Here is a 20,665-nt window from a genome sequence, read left to right as displayed (position 1 = left end):
GTTAGAGGCTACCCAGCCGCTGAAAAGACGAATAAAGCCCTCTAACTCTCTTTCAACCATATCTTCACTCCTCTTTTTCCCCTCCTGAGAATCAACCACAACTAGGGTTGATCAGCCTAGGCCGATCCAGATTCTGGCTGATCCGGCTCAACTGTTTCTCTTCTAAAAAACTAGGGTTAGGAAATATTTGGGTCGATTCTCACCTATTCCACATGGATCTTGATTGATTTCAATTTAATCCAAATTTAAATCGAACAAAATCAATTCGAATCTCGATTTCGGGTTTTTAAACTCTGATCACAGGTTACTAAAGATCATAATGGTGGATCCATGGACTCAATAGGTGAATACTATCCTTAAGGTTGTCATATTGCATATCCATGAATTTGTTCATTTCAACATTTTTTTTTTTTGGGGGAGTGAGATGATGTATATTTAAATTTAGGGATTCCACATTGTCTGTGTGGAATGGAAACTGCAATGCAAGTAAATGAAAGCATGCAAAGAGATGCCCCACAATTTGTATATATGAAGTCACATATCAGGGGTTGAAATCGTCTGCAATTCCGATCTTGTACAATTTCGTGAAATACCACCTTTAGGGGGTGACACGTGTATTGATACCAATGCAATGATCCAGATCTGGTACAACTAATAAAACCTTAAATCAGTGAAGAGTCATTTAAATCAGATCTGGACCATTGCATTGGTATCAATACACGTGTCACCCCCTGAAGGTGGTATTTCACGGAATTGTACGAGATCGGAATTGTAGACGATTTTTTTCCCACATATCAGGGAGGAGAGAGAATGTCAGAGAAAAAAGAATGAGAGGTGCATAACTGATAAGCATTTTTTTTTTTTACAAAAAAAGAAAATTACAATCTAGAGTTTTTTGATCTCAATTATCCCTTGGTGACTAAAGAGATGGAGTCCAAATTGTCTGTAGTGAGCGGTAGGTGTCGTGAGCATCCAACAATTTGGAGGGCCCAGCCATGCACCCCAGCTGTTGGATGCTTACTGCACCTCACCACCTCATCCCAGACAATTTTGACGCGAGATGAAGAGCCTAAGGCAACCCATCTATTCAAAACTCATTTAATGCACAAAATTTAAAAGACTCTTCTTAAAGAGCCTAATGAGGTATCACACTTCACTATTTATCACTTGACAATATAGACAGTACATGTGTTAGTCCATGTCATGGAGGACTCACTTACAATTGAATGGCAAAATTTTAGTCTATAGTTAAAAAGAAAAATTGCTCGAACTCTTTGTCAAAGTTCTAGTAAAATATCAAAATGTCATCAAGTGAAGACGAATGTAAAATAGTAGATATCTATATGGGTTTGGTGTGGCTTTGTATAATTGAGGTTCATCCTTGAACCTAAATTGTAAACTGCCTTATCCGAACTAAATGGAATCGACTAAGATTTGTATACTTTACATAGAAAGATTGAAATCAAATTCTCTTAATTTCAAAAAGTCAAGTAACAGTTTAAACGACAGTCTAGTCATATCCTGATCATATTTAATTAGTTGGTAATCTCTCTCTCTCTCTCTCTCTCTCTCTCTCTCTCTCTCTCTCTCTCGGCTTAATCTACATCTAATAAAGCTTGACTAATCTTGAATTTGAAGACTTGGGCCATTAAAACTCCCCATTTAGTTATCTGAGTTCTCTTTATAACTATTGGGACATGTTTAAGCTTGAAATTTAAGCTAGGGGTGTTCATCTTGAATTGAAAATAGAAAGAGCAGGGAAAGAGTTGTTGACTGGTAAGCTAACATGGTTTTATTATTTTCTTGTTTAAGGGTGAAGATAAAGCTTTCAACACTTCCAACCACAATAACATATTATATCTTAATATAGTTGGATACCCTTGATTTGGAGGGGGGGGGACCCATTTAATTTTGAAAATAATTTGAGTTTAATAAACAATGAATGTTCCTTATTAATTAAGGTCAGATGCAAGAGGTTCAGGGTGATAGACAAGTAGTCTATAGTTTTGAAATGAAAATTAATGTGACAGACTCCTTACCTTTAATTTCTAGAAATCCATTTAAATTTTTAAAAAAGAGAGGAGACTTTAGGAATCTAAACATATAATGTATGTGTTACTAGATCAGTTGATATATATAAACCAGATGATCAACACATGATAAACCAAGCTATCTACCTTGAGATCAAGACTAACCAACCTAAGAAGAATAGAGATTGCGATCAAGAAATATAGTTACCAAGTAGTCACTTTAATTAATTTTGCGTTAATGTCACTCTATGATTTTAGGGGGACCAAAGAATTGAGTTTAAAATAAGGGATTAACATGTTAGACTAACAATACATACATGCATATTTTTATTATCGGTATCGTATCGTCTGTGATCGATATATGGAAGAAACGTAGGCACGTGACCGTGCTGGTCAAGCCCCTCACTAGCAATTTGTCCTTCTTCCTCACAATGACATGGATTTTTTTATATACGAATATCCATCAAAACTCAAAAATAAATAAATAAATAAATAAAAAATAATAATAATAAAATAAAAAATAATCATATTAACCATTCTAAGGGTGTATGATGCTAACATAGATGGGTAGCGTCTTGAAACGATGGTTGATCCACTTTTAACACTACTTAGTAACTAGAGAGTACTATTTATTTGTTGGACAAAAGGAATACAAAAAATCCACCTTTTGCTGATGCCCCTATGCATCCTGTCATTGGCCCTTGTAATTCTGCAGAGACCACTTGACCATGTAACATTCTTCATCCTTATTTATGTGCTTGCTCTTCTGTGGTAGGCAAGGTTATAGATTATAGCTGTTAATATCGATATTTGTATCGATCGTAGTCGAAATTGATGCGATATCATACAAATTAGGCCGGTATATGCAATTTAAAAAATGGACCACTATGATTATTTGACGAATCTTAGGTATGCAGATACATTGAACCAAACTGATAGGCCTAGGATAAATCTAAAGGTATTTTTGAGTACAGTGAATCTTCACATATGTGATTATACGTGAACGTCGTTGATCCGTAGATATGGTATTTATTTTTTTCTCCTCATTTAATTTAATAGATGTCATATTCATGGATCAGAGATATTACATGAAGATTCATCCCTTTTCAAAGTACAGACACATGGCAAATTAGGGATATGACACGGAGATATGACAAATACTTCAAAAACATTTGACTGTTGGAAAAGCTAAATCTTAGAAATAACTGTCCGAGGAAAAGGGCAAAAGGAAAAAGTGGAAATAGTGTACATATCACTATTCCAATAATACCCTTATAAGAATTATTAATTTACTAAAAATGGAAAATGAACGCGGATGCCCTCTATGCCACACCAATGGTTTAGATTCAATTAAGGACATGATCATGGTCTGGCTTATGGCATGATATCCATAGATTCTGATCTAATGGTTGATAGTTCGATAAACATTCAAAGATATAAATAGGTTTCATTCTCTTCACGTAGCCATACAGCCGTGAAATGGAAAAAAAACCATTCTGTTTCCGAGCCGGGAGGTTCGGATCGAGGTTTGGTTCACTTTTGAAAGCCAATATTAAACGATCGAAAGGTGAGAGAAAGAAAGAGAAAGAGAGAGATAGAGAGAGAAAGCTTTCAAGGTTTGAGGGAGATTATTGCGCAGGGAGAAAATAAGAATAGAAAGAACAGATTGAAAATCATAAAACACCACAACCCTCTCTGTCTCTTTCGTCTTACTTCTCTATTTCTCTCATTCCATCTGTTCAATTCGCTTTACAGTTTCCATCTCATCTCTGATTCCTAGCTCTGCAACTTGTATCATCGTTCATTCGTTGATCTCTGGAGGTACCTGAAGATAGGTCTCACGATTGGTTGCATTGTGTTTCATGGAGATCGTGGAGGTTTGAGGATTTAGTGCTGATTCTGTTTCTCCGGCAAAATCGTAGCATTAAATGGCAGCATTTTGATTTTGGGATTGATTTTGTTTTGAGAATTATTAGCTTTCTCTTTGTGGAAATGGCGACAGAGGGGATTTTATCATTTTCTATGGCTTCTGTTGTGGAGGATGTTCTACAGCAGCATGGGACTCGATTGAGCGACATTGATTTAGCATCGAGGAAAGCAGAGGAAGCAGGTATTCACCTTTAATCCTTTCTTTGTATTAGTTCAGAATTTTCATTCAATGGATTATTTATTTATTTTTTTAATTTTTATTTATTTTTTTACAATTTGGAAACCTTTCTCTTTTTAAACTATGATCGGTTTGGATTGTTTCCTTATTTTTCCTTATTTTTCAACACAACAGAGCATAAGCGTCTGTGTCATTTTTTGATTAATGTTCTTAATTGCCTTGGTTAGCAGATGTTTAATTTTTACAAGGGAACCTTGCAGCTTCTGTTCTGAGTTTCATCCCCGTAGACTGATAGAATGTGCCTCGGTTAATACCATGTTCTTTTCCTAACTGGATTTGTGCATCGTTTTACAGCATTTAGAAGGTATGAGGCTGCGGGATGGCTGCGAAAGATGGTCGGATTGGTTGCTGCCAAAGATTTGCCGGCTGAGCCATCTGAGGATGAATTTAGGCTTGGGTTACGAAGTGGAATTATCCTCTGCAATGTTCTCAACAAGGTTCAACCTGGTGCAGTGCCAAAGGTTGGTTTATGAAGATGCCCTTCTTTCTCACTGGCTTGAAATCCTTCTTTCCCTCCTGTTGTTTATCTATTTTCTTCTTCCTAATAATTCACAGGTTGTGGAAAGTTCATCTGATACTGTTAATGTCCCTGATGGAGCTGCTTTATCAGCATATCAATATTTTGAAAATGTGAGGAATTTCCTCATAGTTGTGCAGGAGATTGGGCTTCCTACCTTTGAGGCATCCGATCTGGAACAGGTGAGTGTTATTTACCTTTTTATTATTTAGCATAAACAATCTGATTATGGGCTTCTTAAAAACTTTTTTGCCTATCCTTGTCCCTTTTATCTTTCTCATTATTTTCCTGTGGATGTAAAACCAATTTTTACTTGCAAATCAAAGTTCTACAGTTGTGGAAGATAAGCCAATATCAGTTTAGAATGCATCAGGTTCTGAAAGTACAATATTTTTATTGTTCAATCCCTTTATTTTCTGTCCTTTTCTTAAACTTCCAGGGAGGGAAATCTTCACGGATTGTAAACTGTGTTCTGGAACTTAAATCCTATAGTGACTCCAAACAGTTTGGTGGAAAGTGGAAATTTGGAGGAAGTATAAAATCTGCCAGCTCAGGTAAATATGTCGTAAGGAAAAATTCTGAACTTTTCACAAACTCATTGTCAAGGAGCCAATCAACGAGTGAGAGATCCATGGATGGTTTATCCCCTCAACCAAGCTCAAATGGTGATCTTGCTCATGCTCTTACTGAAATGGTTGGTAAGCTTTACTATTTGGGGTTATATGTAGACTTGCTTTGCCATGTGATGAACTATAATGATGTTCTATTGCACTCAAAATTTAATCTGCAGACTACCACTCAATCCGTGAATATGCTTGTACGTGCAGCTCTATCGGACAAGAACCCTGAGGAAGTTCCAGCGGTAAGAGTTCTTATTGTAATTTTAACTTAGAGCAAAAAATGGGAGGAAAAATTTGGTATGCATTCTTGCTGTTGTATGCTGGCCCTTGTGGACATATGCAAAGGACTCATGTTCAACATTCATGACTCACACCTTTAAGACATCCTAGGCCAATACCCCACTAAATGATCCCAACAATAGGATTATTGAACAGTCAGAAAAACATGGTGAAGTTTGGGCCTAGCAGATCACTGCAGTCATGGCATGTTGTGGTTCCCGATCTCTCTGCATGTGTTCCATGTGTACAATACAGTTTAAATAAGCTTGGCTTCTTCCTGTCATGCTATGATTTATCTGGACTTGAGCGTTTCTTTTCCTCACAGTTTATCAACGATTTAGTTATAATGCTTAATCCTGAGTGAAACATATTATTGTTTCTGCTGGTAACAGTTAGTGGAGTCATTGCTAAGTAAGGTTATGGAGGAGTTTGAACGTCGTCTTGCAAGTCAAAATGAGCTGGTAAGTTTCCTTTTATATGCCCTGTACTACTCTGTGAATCAATCAGTCCTCATGCTGAATAGGGGTGGGGGAGGGTGGGAATATGGATTTGGGCAAAGACTTGATTATTTCCATGTGTAGAATTTGAGTATTTCTAGAATAAAAACTCAACTATCTGTGTCAATTGTTGTCTTATCTAAAATTTTCAAGCATGGACTTTTATAAGTTTCTTTCACAACAACTTCTATTTATTGTATGTTTTATGATCCAGCAGATGAAAACAGCTGCATTGGATCTGACTAAAACTGGTGGAGACAAAACCCTTTTAAGGACTGCTTCTTGTGAAGTGAAGGTATGTTGCTCATATTCACTTCTCTGGCACAACGTTAAATGCAAGATATGAGTTGTTGTATGAATATGCATTATGAAGTTGGTGATGTTTATTAATTCTTTGGATGTAAAATTATATTTCCTTTGTTGATATGAAGGTGGAGGTGAATGATGAGAACGTGGCAAAGATGATCAAAAAGAAATCCTTACATGAAAAATCTATCCATGATGAGGAGTCAAAAAAGCAGATTATGAAGCAACAGATGCTCCTTGATCGGCAACAAAGAGATATTCATGTATTCATTGATAGTGAATAAGTGTGATATAATTTTTCCATATAAACTTGCGGAGAAGTAACTTGATGACAATAATTTCAAATGATTTTAGGAGCTCAGGCATACTCTCTCTACAACAAAAGCTGGGATGCACTTTATGCAGATGAAGTGCCTTGAGGAGTTCAACACTCTTGGTGAGACTTCAAGGGATTTTTCTAACATTTTTTTTTTTTTTGGGTGCTTCTTTACAACCAAAGGTTTCTTTGATCCTAAAGTTATCCCATCCCTTAACAGGTAGACACATGCATGGTCTAGCTGTCGCTTCCTCTGGATACCATAGAGTTCTTGAAGAAAACCGTAAACTATATAATCAAGTGCAAGACCTTAAAGGTAATGTTGTTATTTGAGTAACCACCCTCACCCCTTTGTCGTAATCTTTTTCATTTCCTGAAAAGAGATTTATCAGTTTTTTGGCTTCTATATTATTAGGAAGTATCAGGGTCTACTGTCGAGTCAGACCCTTCTTGCCAGGGCAACCAAACCGTTTGAGCAATGTGGATCATATAGAAGAAGGAAATATTACAATCCTCACCCCTTCAAAATATGGAAAAGAGGGACGTAGATCATTCACTTTCAACAAAGTTTTTGGTCCAACTGCATCTCAAGGTCACTAAGGTCCCCATTTTGTTTAGTTTTCGTTTTTCTTTTCAGACTTACTTCAACTTTATGACATTTGATAAACCACCATTCATTTTCTGTTCCATTACAGAGGAAGTCTTCTCAGATACTCGACCCCTAATTCGATCAGTTCTTGATGGTTACAATGTTTGCATATTTGCATATGGGCAGACAGGATCAGGAAAAACCCACACTATGGTAAGACATCCTAATAGTGGATGGATGTATGTATCCATTTATTCTTTTAGGATGCAATTACTTGATTTATTCATTTCATTTCATTCACTGGATGTACTGGTTTGATGATTTGTAAGCCATTTTTCTGATTCATTTGGTTTTATGTATCCAGACAGGGCCACGTGAGCTTACAGAGAAAAGCCAAGGTGTAAATTACAGGGCGTTGAATGATTTGTTTCTTCTCTCAGAACAAAGAAAGGATAGCTTTTGCTATGATGTTTCTGTTCAGATGATTGAGATATATAATGAACAAGTCAGAGACCTCCTGGTTACTGATGGTTTTAACAAAAGATATCCTTTAGAACATTGGGTTTATTTCTTTTACCTTTTTGCAATTTGGATCTTTTCTTCCCCCAAGAGGAATTCCCTTAACCATTGAACACATTAGAAATTCGTAACAGTGCTCAAGGGGGACTCAATGTACCAGATGCAAATCTTGTACCTGTTGCATCAACATTTGATGTTCTTGACCTGATGAACCTTGGACAAAGGAATCGTGCAGTGAGTTCAACAGCCCTCAACGACCGTAGTAGTCGCTCTCATAGGTATGATTGTGAGTTTTGTATCTTCTGTTGGAATAAAATTCTTTATAGTACTGATTTTTATATTGAATTTATTTGCAGTTGCCTGACAGTTCATGTTCAAGGTAGAGACCTGACATCTGGAGCTGTTCTCCGTGGGTGCATGCACTTGGTTGACCTGGCTGGGAGTGAAAGGGTTGACAAATCTGAAGTTACAGGAGATAGACTAAAAGAAGCGCAGCATATTAACAAATCACTTTCTGCTCTAGGCGACGTGATCTCGTCCCTCGCCCAAAAGAATTCACATGTTCCTTACAGGAACAGTAAACTCACACAACTGCTTCAAGATTCTCTAGGTATTAAACAAAGGTTCTCTACTCCCCTAGGTGTATTGTAACTACATTTTCATTTGCCTAATTACTTTTTGTGTTTTTATTCTATCTAGGAGGACAAGCCAAGACATTAATGTTTGTTCACATTAGCCCTGAAGCTGATGCTATTGGGGAGACAATTAGTACGCTCAAGTTTGCTGAGCGGGTTTCTACTGTTGAGCTTGGTGCTGCCCGAGTAAACAAAGATAGTACAGATGTCAAAGAGCTCAAAGAGCAGGTTGTTTTTTCATATGATGATATCATTTTCCTTCTTACATTTACAGAAGCTACATCCTACTATGCCTGGGTCGTATTTTCAATGACGAGTTTTGTTCTATACTCAATTCTTATTTCAGATTGCTAGTCTTAAGGCAGCATTAGCAAGGAAAGAGGAAGAACCCGAGCACCTCCAACATTCCATACCCTACACTCCTGAACAACACATATTTAAGCTTAGTGAATCACCTGTATTTAAGCCTAGTGGATCACCTTTGCATAATAACAGACAGATTGGAGGAGATGTGTCTAGTGCTCACAGCGACAGCCGGCAACCAATGGAGGATGTAGGAAACATAGAGGTAATTTCACTTATAGATCTAATTGTGGTGAGGTTATTTATTTTACTTTACATTTTCAGTGTATATAGATTAACACATCTCCTTACTTTCAAGCATTTTTGGTGTCTGATGAATGTTTCCGATAGGCAGTGTAGAGAATCTCAGGTAAGTAGCTTAGAGTGAAATCAAAGTAAAAGGGTAAATGATGAATCACAAGTTCATTAGTGTAACTAAATTCAACTGAGCCTTGGCAATGTTACTTGGAATAAGAGTATCATACAGCTACGTCAAAAATAGGTTGTTGCAATTGAGGTGCACATTCAGTGGCATGGGAATCCATCAATCGTTTTCAATGGCTGAGTCTAAGAGGATGTCCATAACAATCTGATCATGTTCGATCCAGATAGCTACTGAAATTCTCTTTTTCTCTGAATTCTCCAATATTTAGTTCTAGTTGAAACACATACACATTAACCTCACGTGCAATTAGTTGAAACACAACTTGTTAACCTCACATGTTCAAACTATTGGTTGTTCTGTTACTAGTTGCTAATTAATATGCTTAACTAATTTCATCAAATGCTTTGTGAAGTTGGAAGTTTGATATTCTTGTTTTGTAGGTAAGGAATAATTTTGTGACAATGTCAAAGAGGTCAACAAGCCTTGATCCACAGGAACTATTGATGCATTCATCTTCCTGGCCACCAGTCAGTGGCCTTGAACGGAATTTTCAAAAGGAGGATGAGAAGGAAACAGGGTCTGGGGATTGGGTTGATAAGGTCATGGTGAACAAGCAAGAAGTTGTATATGGAGATGAAAAACCACTGGGGTGTTGGGATGGTGAAAATGGCCAGTTGCCTGAGCATTTCTATCAGAGATTTCTCCTGGATTCAAAGGTATACCCAGAAAAGCGATACAATAGAGTCGGAGGTAACAGAAAGGAGAGCCAAGATTTTGATCTTCAGAGAAGCCGGTTTGACACGGCTACCACTTATGATTCTGATGAGCTCGAGGTTGCAACTAGCGATTCATCTGAGCCGGACATGCTTTGGCAATTCAATAATCCTAAAGTGACCAGAATACCAAATGGAGTTGGGTCAAAGATCAAGAAACCTCAACCCAAGGCATATAAAAGCCCTGAAATAAGGTAATGTCTGTTGCAACAATATTAGAGCAATTATGTGATAATTATATATATGCAAACCAAGTTGCCAACATTATTTGCTTGCCAAGTTACTGTCTAGTGATTAAGTTTACATGTTCCTAATAGTGATTAATTTACATGTTCCTAACACTTTTCATATGTAGGAGTTCAATTCCTACATTAAGTCCTTCACCTTCACGGAAATCATCAAATGGAGTTGGCCCACCTGTACATCGGAGTGGAAGGCAGCCAGCTTCTGTTGACATGAAGCGCAGAGCTGGAAATGGGAAGTAATTATCTACAAAGAGCAGAAAGGGAAGTTGATAATTTCAGGTTTCTGTAGAGGGAGAGAAAGAGAGAGGTTTTCAGATACGTGAGAAGCTGCAATAATTCAAGTTGCTGTTTTTATTAGTGGTGATCTCAAGGGGTGTGGTGTCCCCTCAGTTTCCATTTGTTTCTATACGCATTATTTGTGAATTCGTTCTTTCTGTGTTATCTCTCACCAAACAAAAGGAAAGCAAAAGAAGGAAAGAAAATGAAGAAAGTAAATTCATTCTTTGTGTTCTTCCTCACCATTGAGTCATTTACAGTATCAGTGTGATCATAATTCCTTCCCATCCACATTTGAATTCCTTGGTACAAAATTATTGCTCAAAACTTGCAATTGGTACTGGATTTAGTTGTTCAGGACTTTGGAAGTCTGGCCAAGAAATTTAGAGAAATGGAGTGAGTGCCAAATCCAAATCCCTTTCACTTGATAGGTATTGAATACCCAATCATCTTGCTCAGATACCATGTATATTCATTTCTTAATTTTGTTTAAGCCAAATTAAAAAAATTAACGGTTTCCCCTATTCTTATGAACAATAAAATAAAGTCTCTAAATAAATCTAAAATGTGAAAGCGTTCTCTAAGCTCGCACCGGAGAGAGGGTTCCACCTAATGTCGAGAACCCTTTTCCATTAAAAAGAGAGACTATTTAAATGACACCTCCGTAGGTATATTCAGATCATGTGATATATATATATATATATATATTTGTTATTGTCTCTTGGTTTATTATGAAAAAAACCTTTAAGTGAGTGGCAAAAGAAAGTTTTCAAATTATTTGAAAATGATTTACCATATGTTATTTTTGAGAACCTTCATTGCCTTGTATTTTGGGTGCATATGTGAAATGACAAGTTTTAACCTTCGCTATTGAAAAAAAAAAAAAAAAAAAAGAGGATTATTTGAGCAAGCAATGTAGGAAACACACCAATAAGGTGCTTTAAAATGGTTTTATACTGATGAGGGTAGCAGGTCATTTCATGTGAGGAAGGGTGCTAGTTTTCCCTTTCCAACAGCCCGGAGAATCTTTTTCCAATAAACTATTTGACACCTTATAGAGGGTTAATAAATATATTCCTTAAAAAAGGGGTTAATCTTGGTGTATGTTAATGATAAGTTTTCACCATCCTGTAAACTCCCTTTTCATACGAGACAAACACCACAACTGAGGGTAACTTTCTCTCTACCTTTCCATAAGAGACAAAACACCACAATCTCCTTCCATCAGAATACCATAAATTGTAGTGTTTTATTTTCCTAGAATGAATAAAAAAAGGTGAGTGCTTCATTATAGTGATCATAGTCCCTGGCCGAAGCTTTTATACATCAAGCAATGCTTTCGTAAGACCAACGAGCAATAGTAAAACATGTTAACTTGAACCCACAGCTAATCGACTTCAGTGATTATGAGAGAAGAATTTCTTTCCACTAGACTATCAATCCCGTTAACATATATTATATATAGGTTTTGAGTCCTCAGTGCAAAGCTGAATGTAACCAACAGTGGTTACATAAACTAAAACCCTAAAAAAATTAGAAATAACAAATGGTATGTTACAGTTCTCAAAATGCCCATTTTGACCTATCTTGTGACATCACCATAACAAATAAACGTTGACAAGGGATAAGTGTTGCACATGCCTAATCCATAATCATAGACTATTATTTATAAAGCATGATCAACATTTCTAAGGGGTCGGTAGGATTTTGTCCTTATGAGCCCTGCAGGCTCCAACTTCCTCCAAAAAAAGGTTTCCTCTCTTTTGGAAAAAGGTGGCATGTCATTGACCGAAATGCTTCAATTTTTTCGTTTATAAATCTATTCCAATCTTCAACCCAAAGAACAAAATAATAATAATAAAATATTTCAATCTATTTTAACAGTTTAAGGTAATTTTTTTTTTTGGGGGTAAACTTCACTCCCCTCCCTTGAACTAAGGTGAAATATCAACTGGACCCACCACTTTTGCGAAAATATCGCTCCCCTCCCCTACAAGAAAAAGATGCTATCAAACAGCCCCCAACCATTAGTTCTGGCTGTTAAGTCAAGTTAAAGTTAATTTTTTCATAATCCCCAAAATATCCCCTAATTGTGTAATGCCAAAATTACCCTTAAGTGAAAGAACAACTGAAGTCCACCCTATTCTCCTCCTTCTCTGTTGTTGAGACAGACATGCCCACCACAAGGCTCTCCCGATTCCGGTAAGCTCCGACGACATGGTTCGACTCTTTGTTCCAAGATGACGAGCTTCTTTCACAGACCTAATGTCTCTCTCAATCTGCGGTAAACAGTTCAACGACACCCAATTTCAGAAACTCTGAAAAATTTTTGCTTCTTTATATGGTAGTTTGTTCCTTGATTAGGTTCCGAGGACTCGAATCAGTGACAGGATAAGGAAGCTTTAGGAACTGGTTCCCAATATGGACAACGTAAATTTTCTTACCTCGTTGAATCTAATAAATACTTAAAACATGGGTTTAGAGGAATTTCCAAGTTCACTCAGTATCTGATTTTATAATCTAAAAACAATAAACCTTGAATTAGCGGTTCTTTGTAATCGCGGTGTCATGGTTTCCTGGGTTACTTTGCAGCAAACAAACACTTTTGACATATTAGAGGAAGCAGTTGAGTATATCAAGCACCAACAAAAATAGATTCAGGTATCCCATTGCATAATTCTGCAAAGTATTTAATATGATTCATAATTAGATTAAAATTGGCACTAATACTATCAAGAAACATATTTTGATCCATTGAAAACCCCAAACTTGGCAGGATCTCTCTGAGCATTAGAGGAAATGCAAATGCTTTAGTAGAGAAAAATTCCACCATTAAAAATGACAGAGAAACAGAGAACGTCAAACAAAAATGGAGTAATAAATCCAATTTGTCGCATGTGGAAGCTTCAATGAAGGTGATCAATCCTTCTCCTTTCGAGAACTCAATTCGTTAATTTTTGGTGTGCCGGCTTCTGCTGATGATGCTGTTGATGAAGAGGTTACTGATACAGAGTGGTTCTTTCTTGTTTCGATGACTCAGTTGTTTATGAACGGCGTTGGCCTTCTGAGTCAGGCGTTTTACACTTCGGTGCCGGTTTGGTTCACCGAAAGTGAGAGGCTTGCGAACTCACCCAGTGAACGGGCACAACAAGGTTAGGTTTTTGGGTTGCAGACAATTGTTTGTATTCCTTGTGCAAATGGCATGGTTGAATTAGGCTCGACGGAATCTATTTTCCACAGCTCGGATCTGATGAGCAAGGTTAGGGTTTTGTTCAATTTCGAGAATATAGATATAGGTTCTCGACTGACGGCGCAGATGGACCAAGGTGATAATGATCTCTCCTAGCTCTAGCTCTCAGATCCATTATCATCGGTTATAGAAATTAAGGATTCTGTTAATATAGCTCCAGCTGCTACTGTTACAACTTCAGTCCCTTCCATTGTTCTTGAGATTTCTAAGTCCATTCATTTCAAACACCTTCAAGCTTCTTCTCCTTCTCCTTCAAGCTTCCAAAGGGGAAAAGACAACAAAGATGAACAGGAAAAAAATGCTTCGATGAAGATGATCTCTCCTTCTCCTTCAAGCTTCTTCTTCTTCTCTTTCGGTTCAGGTACAGAGAAAGAGGAATAGGGATGGATTTCAGGGGGTCTTTCACTTAAGGGTAATTTTGGGATTACACAATTAATGGGTATTTTGGGGATTATGAAAAAATTAACTTGACTTAATAGACAAAACTAACGGTTGGGGGCTATTAGATAGCATATTTTTCTTGTATGGGAGGGGAGTGATATTTTCGTAAAGGTGGTGTGTCCAGTTGATATTTCGCCTTAGTTCAGGAGAGGGGAGTGAAGTTTACGCCTTTTTTTTTTTTTTGTTAACCAAAGTGTTTAGGTCAGTTTACGTGCACCTCGATTAATACTCAGGAAGACTAGCGGAGCAACTCATCGCTATGATCTCTACTTAAATTGCAGATACATAGTTTAGGGTATTGATGCAGCTACAAAGTCCAATAATAGGGAGAAGTGTTTTTTTCTTTTACCATATAAAATGGGGGATGATTGTTTATGATAATAGTCTAACAACAAGGTCAGATAACCAATAGTGAGGGAATCTTTCTTAATTCTTCTTTTTCATGGGTGGAGGGAAATCTTTGATGACACAAAAGTAAAATCACAAGGTCAAATTACTGGGGATGAAGGGATTTTTCTTTCTCCACAAGTGAATGAATACTTTATCCATACTTCTAATTCTAGAATTCTACTTGAGTGCTAATAGATGTCTAATATTTCCAACTTAAAAGATGTTTTATATTCAAAATTTGAGCCGACCGCGGACCACCCAAGCACAAGCCAAAACAAAGACCAACCCAAGAACAAGATTCATGTTACTATTGGGTTCGTTTAAGGGTATGTTTGGAATGGATTCACAGAATGAATTCTAAGTCTATATCATAATTTAAAACCAGATTCTTTTCTACATATCTTTTTTGGCTTCAGAATGCATTCTCAACTCGGAATCTATTCCTACAATGCCTTACAAACAGAGCTCCAGTGCCGCTCAAAGGCTACGGCACATAATGGCATTTAAAGTAAGAGTACAGGGTATTTGAGTAATTTGAATAAGCGATCGTCTGTCAATCACTTTGGAGCAAAGACGTCATTATCAAATATGTGGAGTCGCTGTCAAACTCAGTCCCGAAACCGCTTTTTTCTCCCCGCGTTTCTCCCATTCTCTCAGATTTTTTTCCCCCATATTTCCTTTCTCATCTCTCTCTCTCTCTCTCTCTCTCTCCATTCTGTTAACCGCTTCCGCAGGTAATGTCGATTTCCTAGGGTTTCGTACTTCACTGGTTCAGTCGGGTTTCTACGCTGAAATTGTCGAGGAAGAAGGTTTGATTGTTTATTTAGAGGTAAGATTTAGAGTGACGAAATATCCAGTGGTTGCAGAGACGTAGGATTTCTAAGTATCATCTATTCAGTTCTTCAGTGCTTCAAATTCCTTCTTCTTTGATACGAAATATTCTTCCAATTGCGACTTGGGAGAGGACTGTGGTGTTTTCGATTGTAAGATTAGAGTTTTTATAAATTTCTTAATTTGGAAATTTCTGCATTCTTCTCATAGTTGCTTTGTTTGTGTTTGATGTTTGCTCTTTATGTGATTTATTGTACTGTAATGTAGATTGCATGTAGGGAAATTTTCGATCAGTTGGTTGATACATATGATTTGGGTCCTGTTAAAATGGCAAAATCGTGTGAAAGGCCCTTACGATATTCATTTGAATGAATTAGGGGTTTCCGTACGAAACTGTTAGAGATGTCCAAAACATTAGGTTGATGGAAGTTTCAGTGATGAAGACTCCCTTGGTTCCACTAGCTACCTTGATCGGTCGCGAGCTCAGGAATGAGAAGGTTGAGAAACCTTCCATCAAATATGGACAGGCTGCTCTAGCTAAGAAAGGGGAGGATTACTTTCTTATCAGACCAGATTGTCAGAGGATTCCGGGGAATACAGCTTCGTCCTTCTCAGTGTTTGCGGTACTCCCTCTCTCCTCCTTCCGGTATTAGCCTGCTCGAATATTTTTCTCGAGTTGTCTTTGTAGAATATAAATTTGGTGTTGATGGCAGATCTTTGATGGGCACAATGGCATCTCAGCTGCTATATATGCCAAGGAGAATCTGCTAAATAATGTTATGAGTGCGATTCCTCAAGGCATTGGTAGGGAAGAGTGGCTTCAATCCCTCCCTCGGGCATTGGTGGCAGGTTTTGTGAAGACTGACATAGAGTTTCAAAGGAGAGGTAAGCATAAACTACTCTTTGGGTCTTTCAACATTTCTACATTTATCCCTTTTGTTTCTGATGTTCTTTCGATCTACGTATCCGTATGTGGTCTACAGGAGAAACCTCTGGTACAACAGTTACCCTTGTTGTGATTGATGGATTTACGGTGACAGTTGCATCTGTGGGGGATTCGCGATGCATATTGGATACACATGGGGGACTGGTTTCTCTTTTGACGGTTGATCACAGGCTAGAAGAGAATCCTGAAGAAAGGGAGCGTGTGACTGCAAGTGGTGGTGCAGTGGGAAGACTTAACGTTTATGGAGGTACAGAGGTATGAAAAGAAAAATTGAATATGTTCACTGGTTCTTCTTGCTGGAAGATTTCATAGTGTTGTACTCTTTCTTCCCCCCTTACCATTAAGGGTAGTCATTTAACCCTTGCATTTTTCACAGGTGGGCCCCCTTCGCTGCTGGCCTGGAGGATTATGCCTTTCAAGGTCAATTGGTGATATGGATGTTGGGGAATTCATTGTCCCTATACCATATGTTAAGCAAGTTAAGGTGAGTGATTTGGTGAGAGGCTCAGCAAGTTCTCCTAGTTGGCAAGTTTGCTTTATATGGTGAAATTCAAGTTTCTAAGGTGTTAATATTACTGCTTTTATGAACTCTTAGCTTTCAAATGCTGGGGGAAGGTTAATTATTGCTTCTGATGGAATCTGGGATGCTTTGTCATCTGAGCTGGCTGCACAATCATGCCGGGGTTTACCTGCGGAGCTTGCTGCAAAGCTCGTTGTGAAGGTGATGTTTAACTTTGGCTATGTTATTTTTAGAATACTCATGTCTTTTTATTGTACTCTGTTTGCACCTATCTATTTGATTTACTGTTTTAGGAAGCTCTGAGGTCAAGAGGTCTAAAAGATGATACAACCTGCCTAGTTGTTGACATCATTCCATCCGAACAATCTGTTCTGGCACCAACTCCAAAGAAGAAACTGAATAAACTTGGTTCGTTTATCTTTGGGAAACGATCTCTGAGTTCTATGAGTAAATCAACTAGCAAGCGTTCCTCTGTTGGGGTTGTGGAGGAGCTGTTTGAAGAGGGTTCTGCAATACTTGTGGAAAGGTATGTGTTATCAACTTGCCTAAGCCACTTCGCATCTGATCATTACCATCAAGTTGTGTGTTGTGTGCTGTGTGCAATTAATAGTGGTTCCTTGTGTGTGTGTGTCACTTTTCATTAAGTCTTGGTAAACCGTCTTCAGGGGTTGACATTTATTACACTTCCAATGCTCTTGTAATTGTCTTTAAGGAATGTATGTTATAGTTGACTGTACGTAAAATGAGTTATCTTATCACAATATGAATTTAGGCACACTTGAGATGGATCAATTGGCTTACGAATTGTTTAGTGATAGCAATGGACGATAAGTTCTTTTCCCCATTCTTTGTTTTAACTTCTTTCTTCCAACCTTTTCTTTTCTTGGTTGTATTAACTAAGATGTTATAGATGACATAAAATAAGAATACAGGAATACCAGCAGAGAGCACCTGTCCCATAAGGGTTTAGTCCCAAATAATCAGGAAAAATTCATGAGAAAGGTCTTTTGGGAGGAAGACGATCTGTTGGAGATCCCTTTCTTATTAGGTTGTTTGCTAATTTGTTGGAGTACTGTGAACTCCATTTAATGTGAAACCTTTGATCTCTGTCTCTCTCTCTCTCTCTCATAATCTTCTTGAAGGTCATGTGTGAGCTTCAATTTCGGAACAAACCTGACTTCTTCCTTTCTTACTGATGGGATTGTTTTTATCGGGGGAGCCATAGCAGTTCTGCTTTTCCTGTAGGCCAGATAGACTCCTATCACATAGAAAGGAGGCAATGAGACTCAAGAAATCAAGTTCGTTTCATCTTCATATGTTACATCAGCTACCATGAATAAAGGTGCTTGAGAATTCTGTAAAGAGATGGCGAAGGAAAATGGAAACTGCATGTATCCTCTATAGTGTTTACAAAATGAACTGGATTTTCGCTGTTCGGTCAACCTTTTAAAAAGTCTGAAACTCTGGAGACAGAATAATGTCTTTCAGGTGATGTCTTTCTGTTTCTTCCTAGTTGGGCTGCATTTGCACATGTACCCTGTTCCATTGAGGCTTGCAAATTAAGAAGGTCCTTTTTCTATTCAGTGTGGAGTGGTTTGATGGTAGAAATTGAGAAAATCTGTGGGGCTCAAAGGGCTGTCTTAGGAATCCATTGAACCAGCTTTTCTATTTGATCCACAACTCAAGTCTGTGAGATCAAACTAACTCAAACTCAAAAGTCCGATTTAATGGTTGCCTGAATTTTAATGGATTGGTACAAAGAGCACAACTTGGTGGTCCATGGGTGGGCCAACCTGATATATGAGGCAAAGGAGCTGAGCTGGGTGGGCCTCAACCCCAAGGAATTTGAACTGTCAATTTGGAGTGAGAATAGTAAAATAGTAGAGGAAAGAAAACATAAAATAGGCTTATATACCATTTGATATAGGAAGATTTGGTGGTCATATGATGGACGCCCAAGTGATTATAAATCCTGTGAAATTTTACTCTGGCTCCAGTAGTTGAAACCTACTGGTTTGGGGACCATGGCGTCATTGGTCCTTGTATGATATATTAATCTTCCATTCGGTCATCTGGCAACCTTTTTTCTTGCACAATAAATCTTTAACGAACAAAAACTTGGAACAACTCTTAAGAGAAAGAGAGGTGAAATACCTTCCATGGATTTGTTTAATTGTGCTTCACAGCTGTTTTTGTTCCTTTAATATTTAGGCCTACACTTAATCCACATTTATAGTTGGATTTCTCACCTTCACTGGAATCAAACATCTCTAATTTGGCTGCTATGGTATTGCAGGTTGGGTAAGGATTTTCCCAAGACAAACTCAGGAATATTCAGGTGTGCAGTGTGCCAAGTGGATCAACCGCCAAGTGATGGCTTGTCTGTTAATTCTGGATCTTTCTTCTCACCTGCATCACAGCCTTGGGAAGGTCCATTCCTTTGCACAAACTGTCGAATGAAGAAGGATGCCATGGAAGGAAAACGGCGAAGCCCAACGACAGTGACCACATAGTTGATTTTTTTTAAGTATGCCATATCCCCTTTATGTTTATAGTTATTTGTCTTAGGCAGTGTGAGCTTATTCATTGGGAAAACACTTTCTGAAATTTGAGAGCCCATTACTAAGGTAGGGTTGCTTTGGGTTATATTCTTGGTGGTGATTTGTGTGTCCCTGTAAGGTATGTAGGTTCTGTCAAGAAAGTAGGGTGTGTTGATTTTTGATCTATGTCTGATTGGGAGGACTAACCATAAAAACTTACTATTCGTATATATGATTCCGATAGTGTGCTAACAGCTTGGATTTGTAAGTAACATTTGTGATGTCTACATATTTCTTAGTGCAGCAGCTCTGCTCATAGTTTTTGTTCATTTATTAGTTTGGGAGATTCAACAGTCTTGTTGTTTGGGCTGGCTTTTTTTTATTTTCATTTTAGTTGGGAGTGGTTTTTGGTGGACAGTACGTGGAGTTGATATTTTATGGACAGGTAGCATCTAATCATACGATTCATCTGAATTCTGGAAATTGATTGGAAAAAAAAAAAAAAAACTGGCATGCTTCTATATTCATTTACTTATAGGGAAGAAGAAGAAACTCACTTGAGCACGTGGTTTTTGTGCATAGATATTGGGGTGCACAAAATTACTTCAATAACTATGAAAAAATCTCATTCATGTTGATACTTCTGCATAAGTTTTTATCAATCCCTACGCTGATGTAGAAATTACATGAACTACATAACGTGATCAAGTAGTGATCTTATGCCCTTACTTACATTTAATTATTTTTTATCTTCCCTTAACTCTTTCCCAAGTGAGGAAGGAGAGAATTCAAATGATCATCAGAGCTTATGCTACCTATTAAGGGGTTACATTTGTGTTTAGTATTTTTGTTTATTAAAAATTAGGTAAATTACATTTGAGATACTTACATTTAGACATGTGAGCATTTCAAGTTCGATATCTTATCCTTAGGGTACCTTTCTTTTTTATATTTCAAAATTTGCATAGAGAGATTGTTTGACCAAGAGAAAGGATACATCAAGGTTTGATTTGATTTATTTTTCTTCTTTGTTTTCTCTCTTTTCCACTATGGGTGAGTGTTACAATCGATTAAATGCACCTTGCTTCTTTTCTACGGTAGTGCTCTCAAAGTGTAGGTTTTCATTTTTTGTTTAGTTCAAAACTAAGTGGGGTGGGGTAAGTAAGCATAAGATTAGGTAGATCCCATGAAAATGTTCTCCCACTAGATCTTAGTAGATTGGAGGAATTGCCAAAGTAATGTAAATATAAA

The 20,665-nt window shown here is 37.5% G+C and overlaps 2 protein-coding genes across 3 annotated transcripts; both read left to right on the top strand.

The window, feature by feature from the left end:
• The first annotated feature begins 3,550 nt into the window (after positions 1-3,550).
• Positions 3,551-10,738, top strand: LOC122090038 (kinesin-like protein KIN-14I). Of its 2 annotated transcripts, none has more exons than XM_042659869.1 (19): positions 3,551-4,140; positions 4,492-4,658; positions 4,753-4,896; positions 5,154-5,408; positions 5,505-5,576; positions 6,006-6,074; positions 6,325-6,405; positions 6,542-6,679; positions 6,771-6,852; positions 6,953-7,048; positions 7,148-7,324; positions 7,428-7,534; positions 7,686-7,864; positions 7,957-8,118; positions 8,197-8,450; positions 8,540-8,703; positions 8,822-9,043; positions 9,643-10,169; positions 10,331-10,738. In XM_042659869.1, exons 1-19 carry the CDS (start codon positions 4,023-4,025, stop codon positions 10,458-10,460), a joined length of 3,144 nt encoding a protein of 1,047 aa, XP_042515803.1. In that variant the 5' UTR covers positions 3,551-4,022; the 3' UTR covers positions 10,461-10,738. The 2 variants fall into 2 exon arrangements, with proteins under 2 accessions (XP_042515803.1, XP_042515804.1); XM_042659870.1 differs by having other exon boundaries at positions 3,553-4,140; positions 6,328-6,405.
• A 4,526-nt stretch (positions 10,739-15,264) lies between these two features.
• LOC122089907 (probable protein phosphatase 2C 5) lies at positions 15,265-19,743 on the top strand. The gene is made up of 8 exons (XM_042659677.1): positions 15,265-15,560; positions 15,676-16,031; positions 16,122-16,293; positions 16,392-16,609; positions 16,731-16,838; positions 16,950-17,075; positions 17,168-17,400; positions 19,171-19,743. Exons 2-8 carry the CDS (start codon positions 15,831-15,833, stop codon positions 19,385-19,387), a joined length of 1,275 nt encoding a protein of 424 aa, XP_042515611.1. The 5' UTR covers positions 15,265-15,560; positions 15,676-15,830; the 3' UTR covers positions 19,388-19,743.
• The last annotated feature ends 922 nt before the right edge of the window (positions 19,744-20,665 follow it).

This window comes from Macadamia integrifolia, chromosome 9 (genome assembly GCF_013358625.1).
Source record: "Macadamia integrifolia cultivar HAES 741 chromosome 9, SCU_Mint_v3, whole genome shotgun sequence".
NCBI lineage: Eukaryota > Viridiplantae > Streptophyta > Magnoliopsida > Proteales > Proteaceae > Macadamia > Macadamia integrifolia.
Note: the sequence above shows the minus strand (reverse complement) of the source record. Positions and strands in the feature narration are given on the sequence as shown.

Coding starts and splice junctions, on each gene's coding strand:
- LOC122090038 (XM_042659869.1), top strand. CDS start 4,023: ATGGCGACAGAGGGGATTTTATCATTTTCTATGGCTTCTGTTGTGGAG. Junction 4,141..4,491: donor GAGGAAAGCAGAGGAAGCAG/GTATTCACCTTT, acceptor ATCGTTTTACAG/CATTTAGAAGGTATGAGGCT. Junction 6,075..6,324: donor TTGCAAGTCAAAATGAGCTG/GTAAGTTTCCTT, acceptor TTTATGATCCAG/CAGATGAAAACAGCTGCATT.
- LOC122089907 (XM_042659677.1), top strand. CDS start 15,831: ATGGAAGTTTCAGTGATGAAGACTCCCTTGGTTCCACTAGCTACCTTG. Junction 16,839..16,949: donor CATATGTTAAGCAAGTTAAG/GTGAGTGATTTG, acceptor ATGAACTCTTAG/CTTTCAAATGCTGGGGGAAG. Junction 17,076..17,167: donor CTGCAAAGCTCGTTGTGAAG/GTGATGTTTAAC, acceptor TTACTGTTTTAG/GAAGCTCTGAGGTCAAGAGG.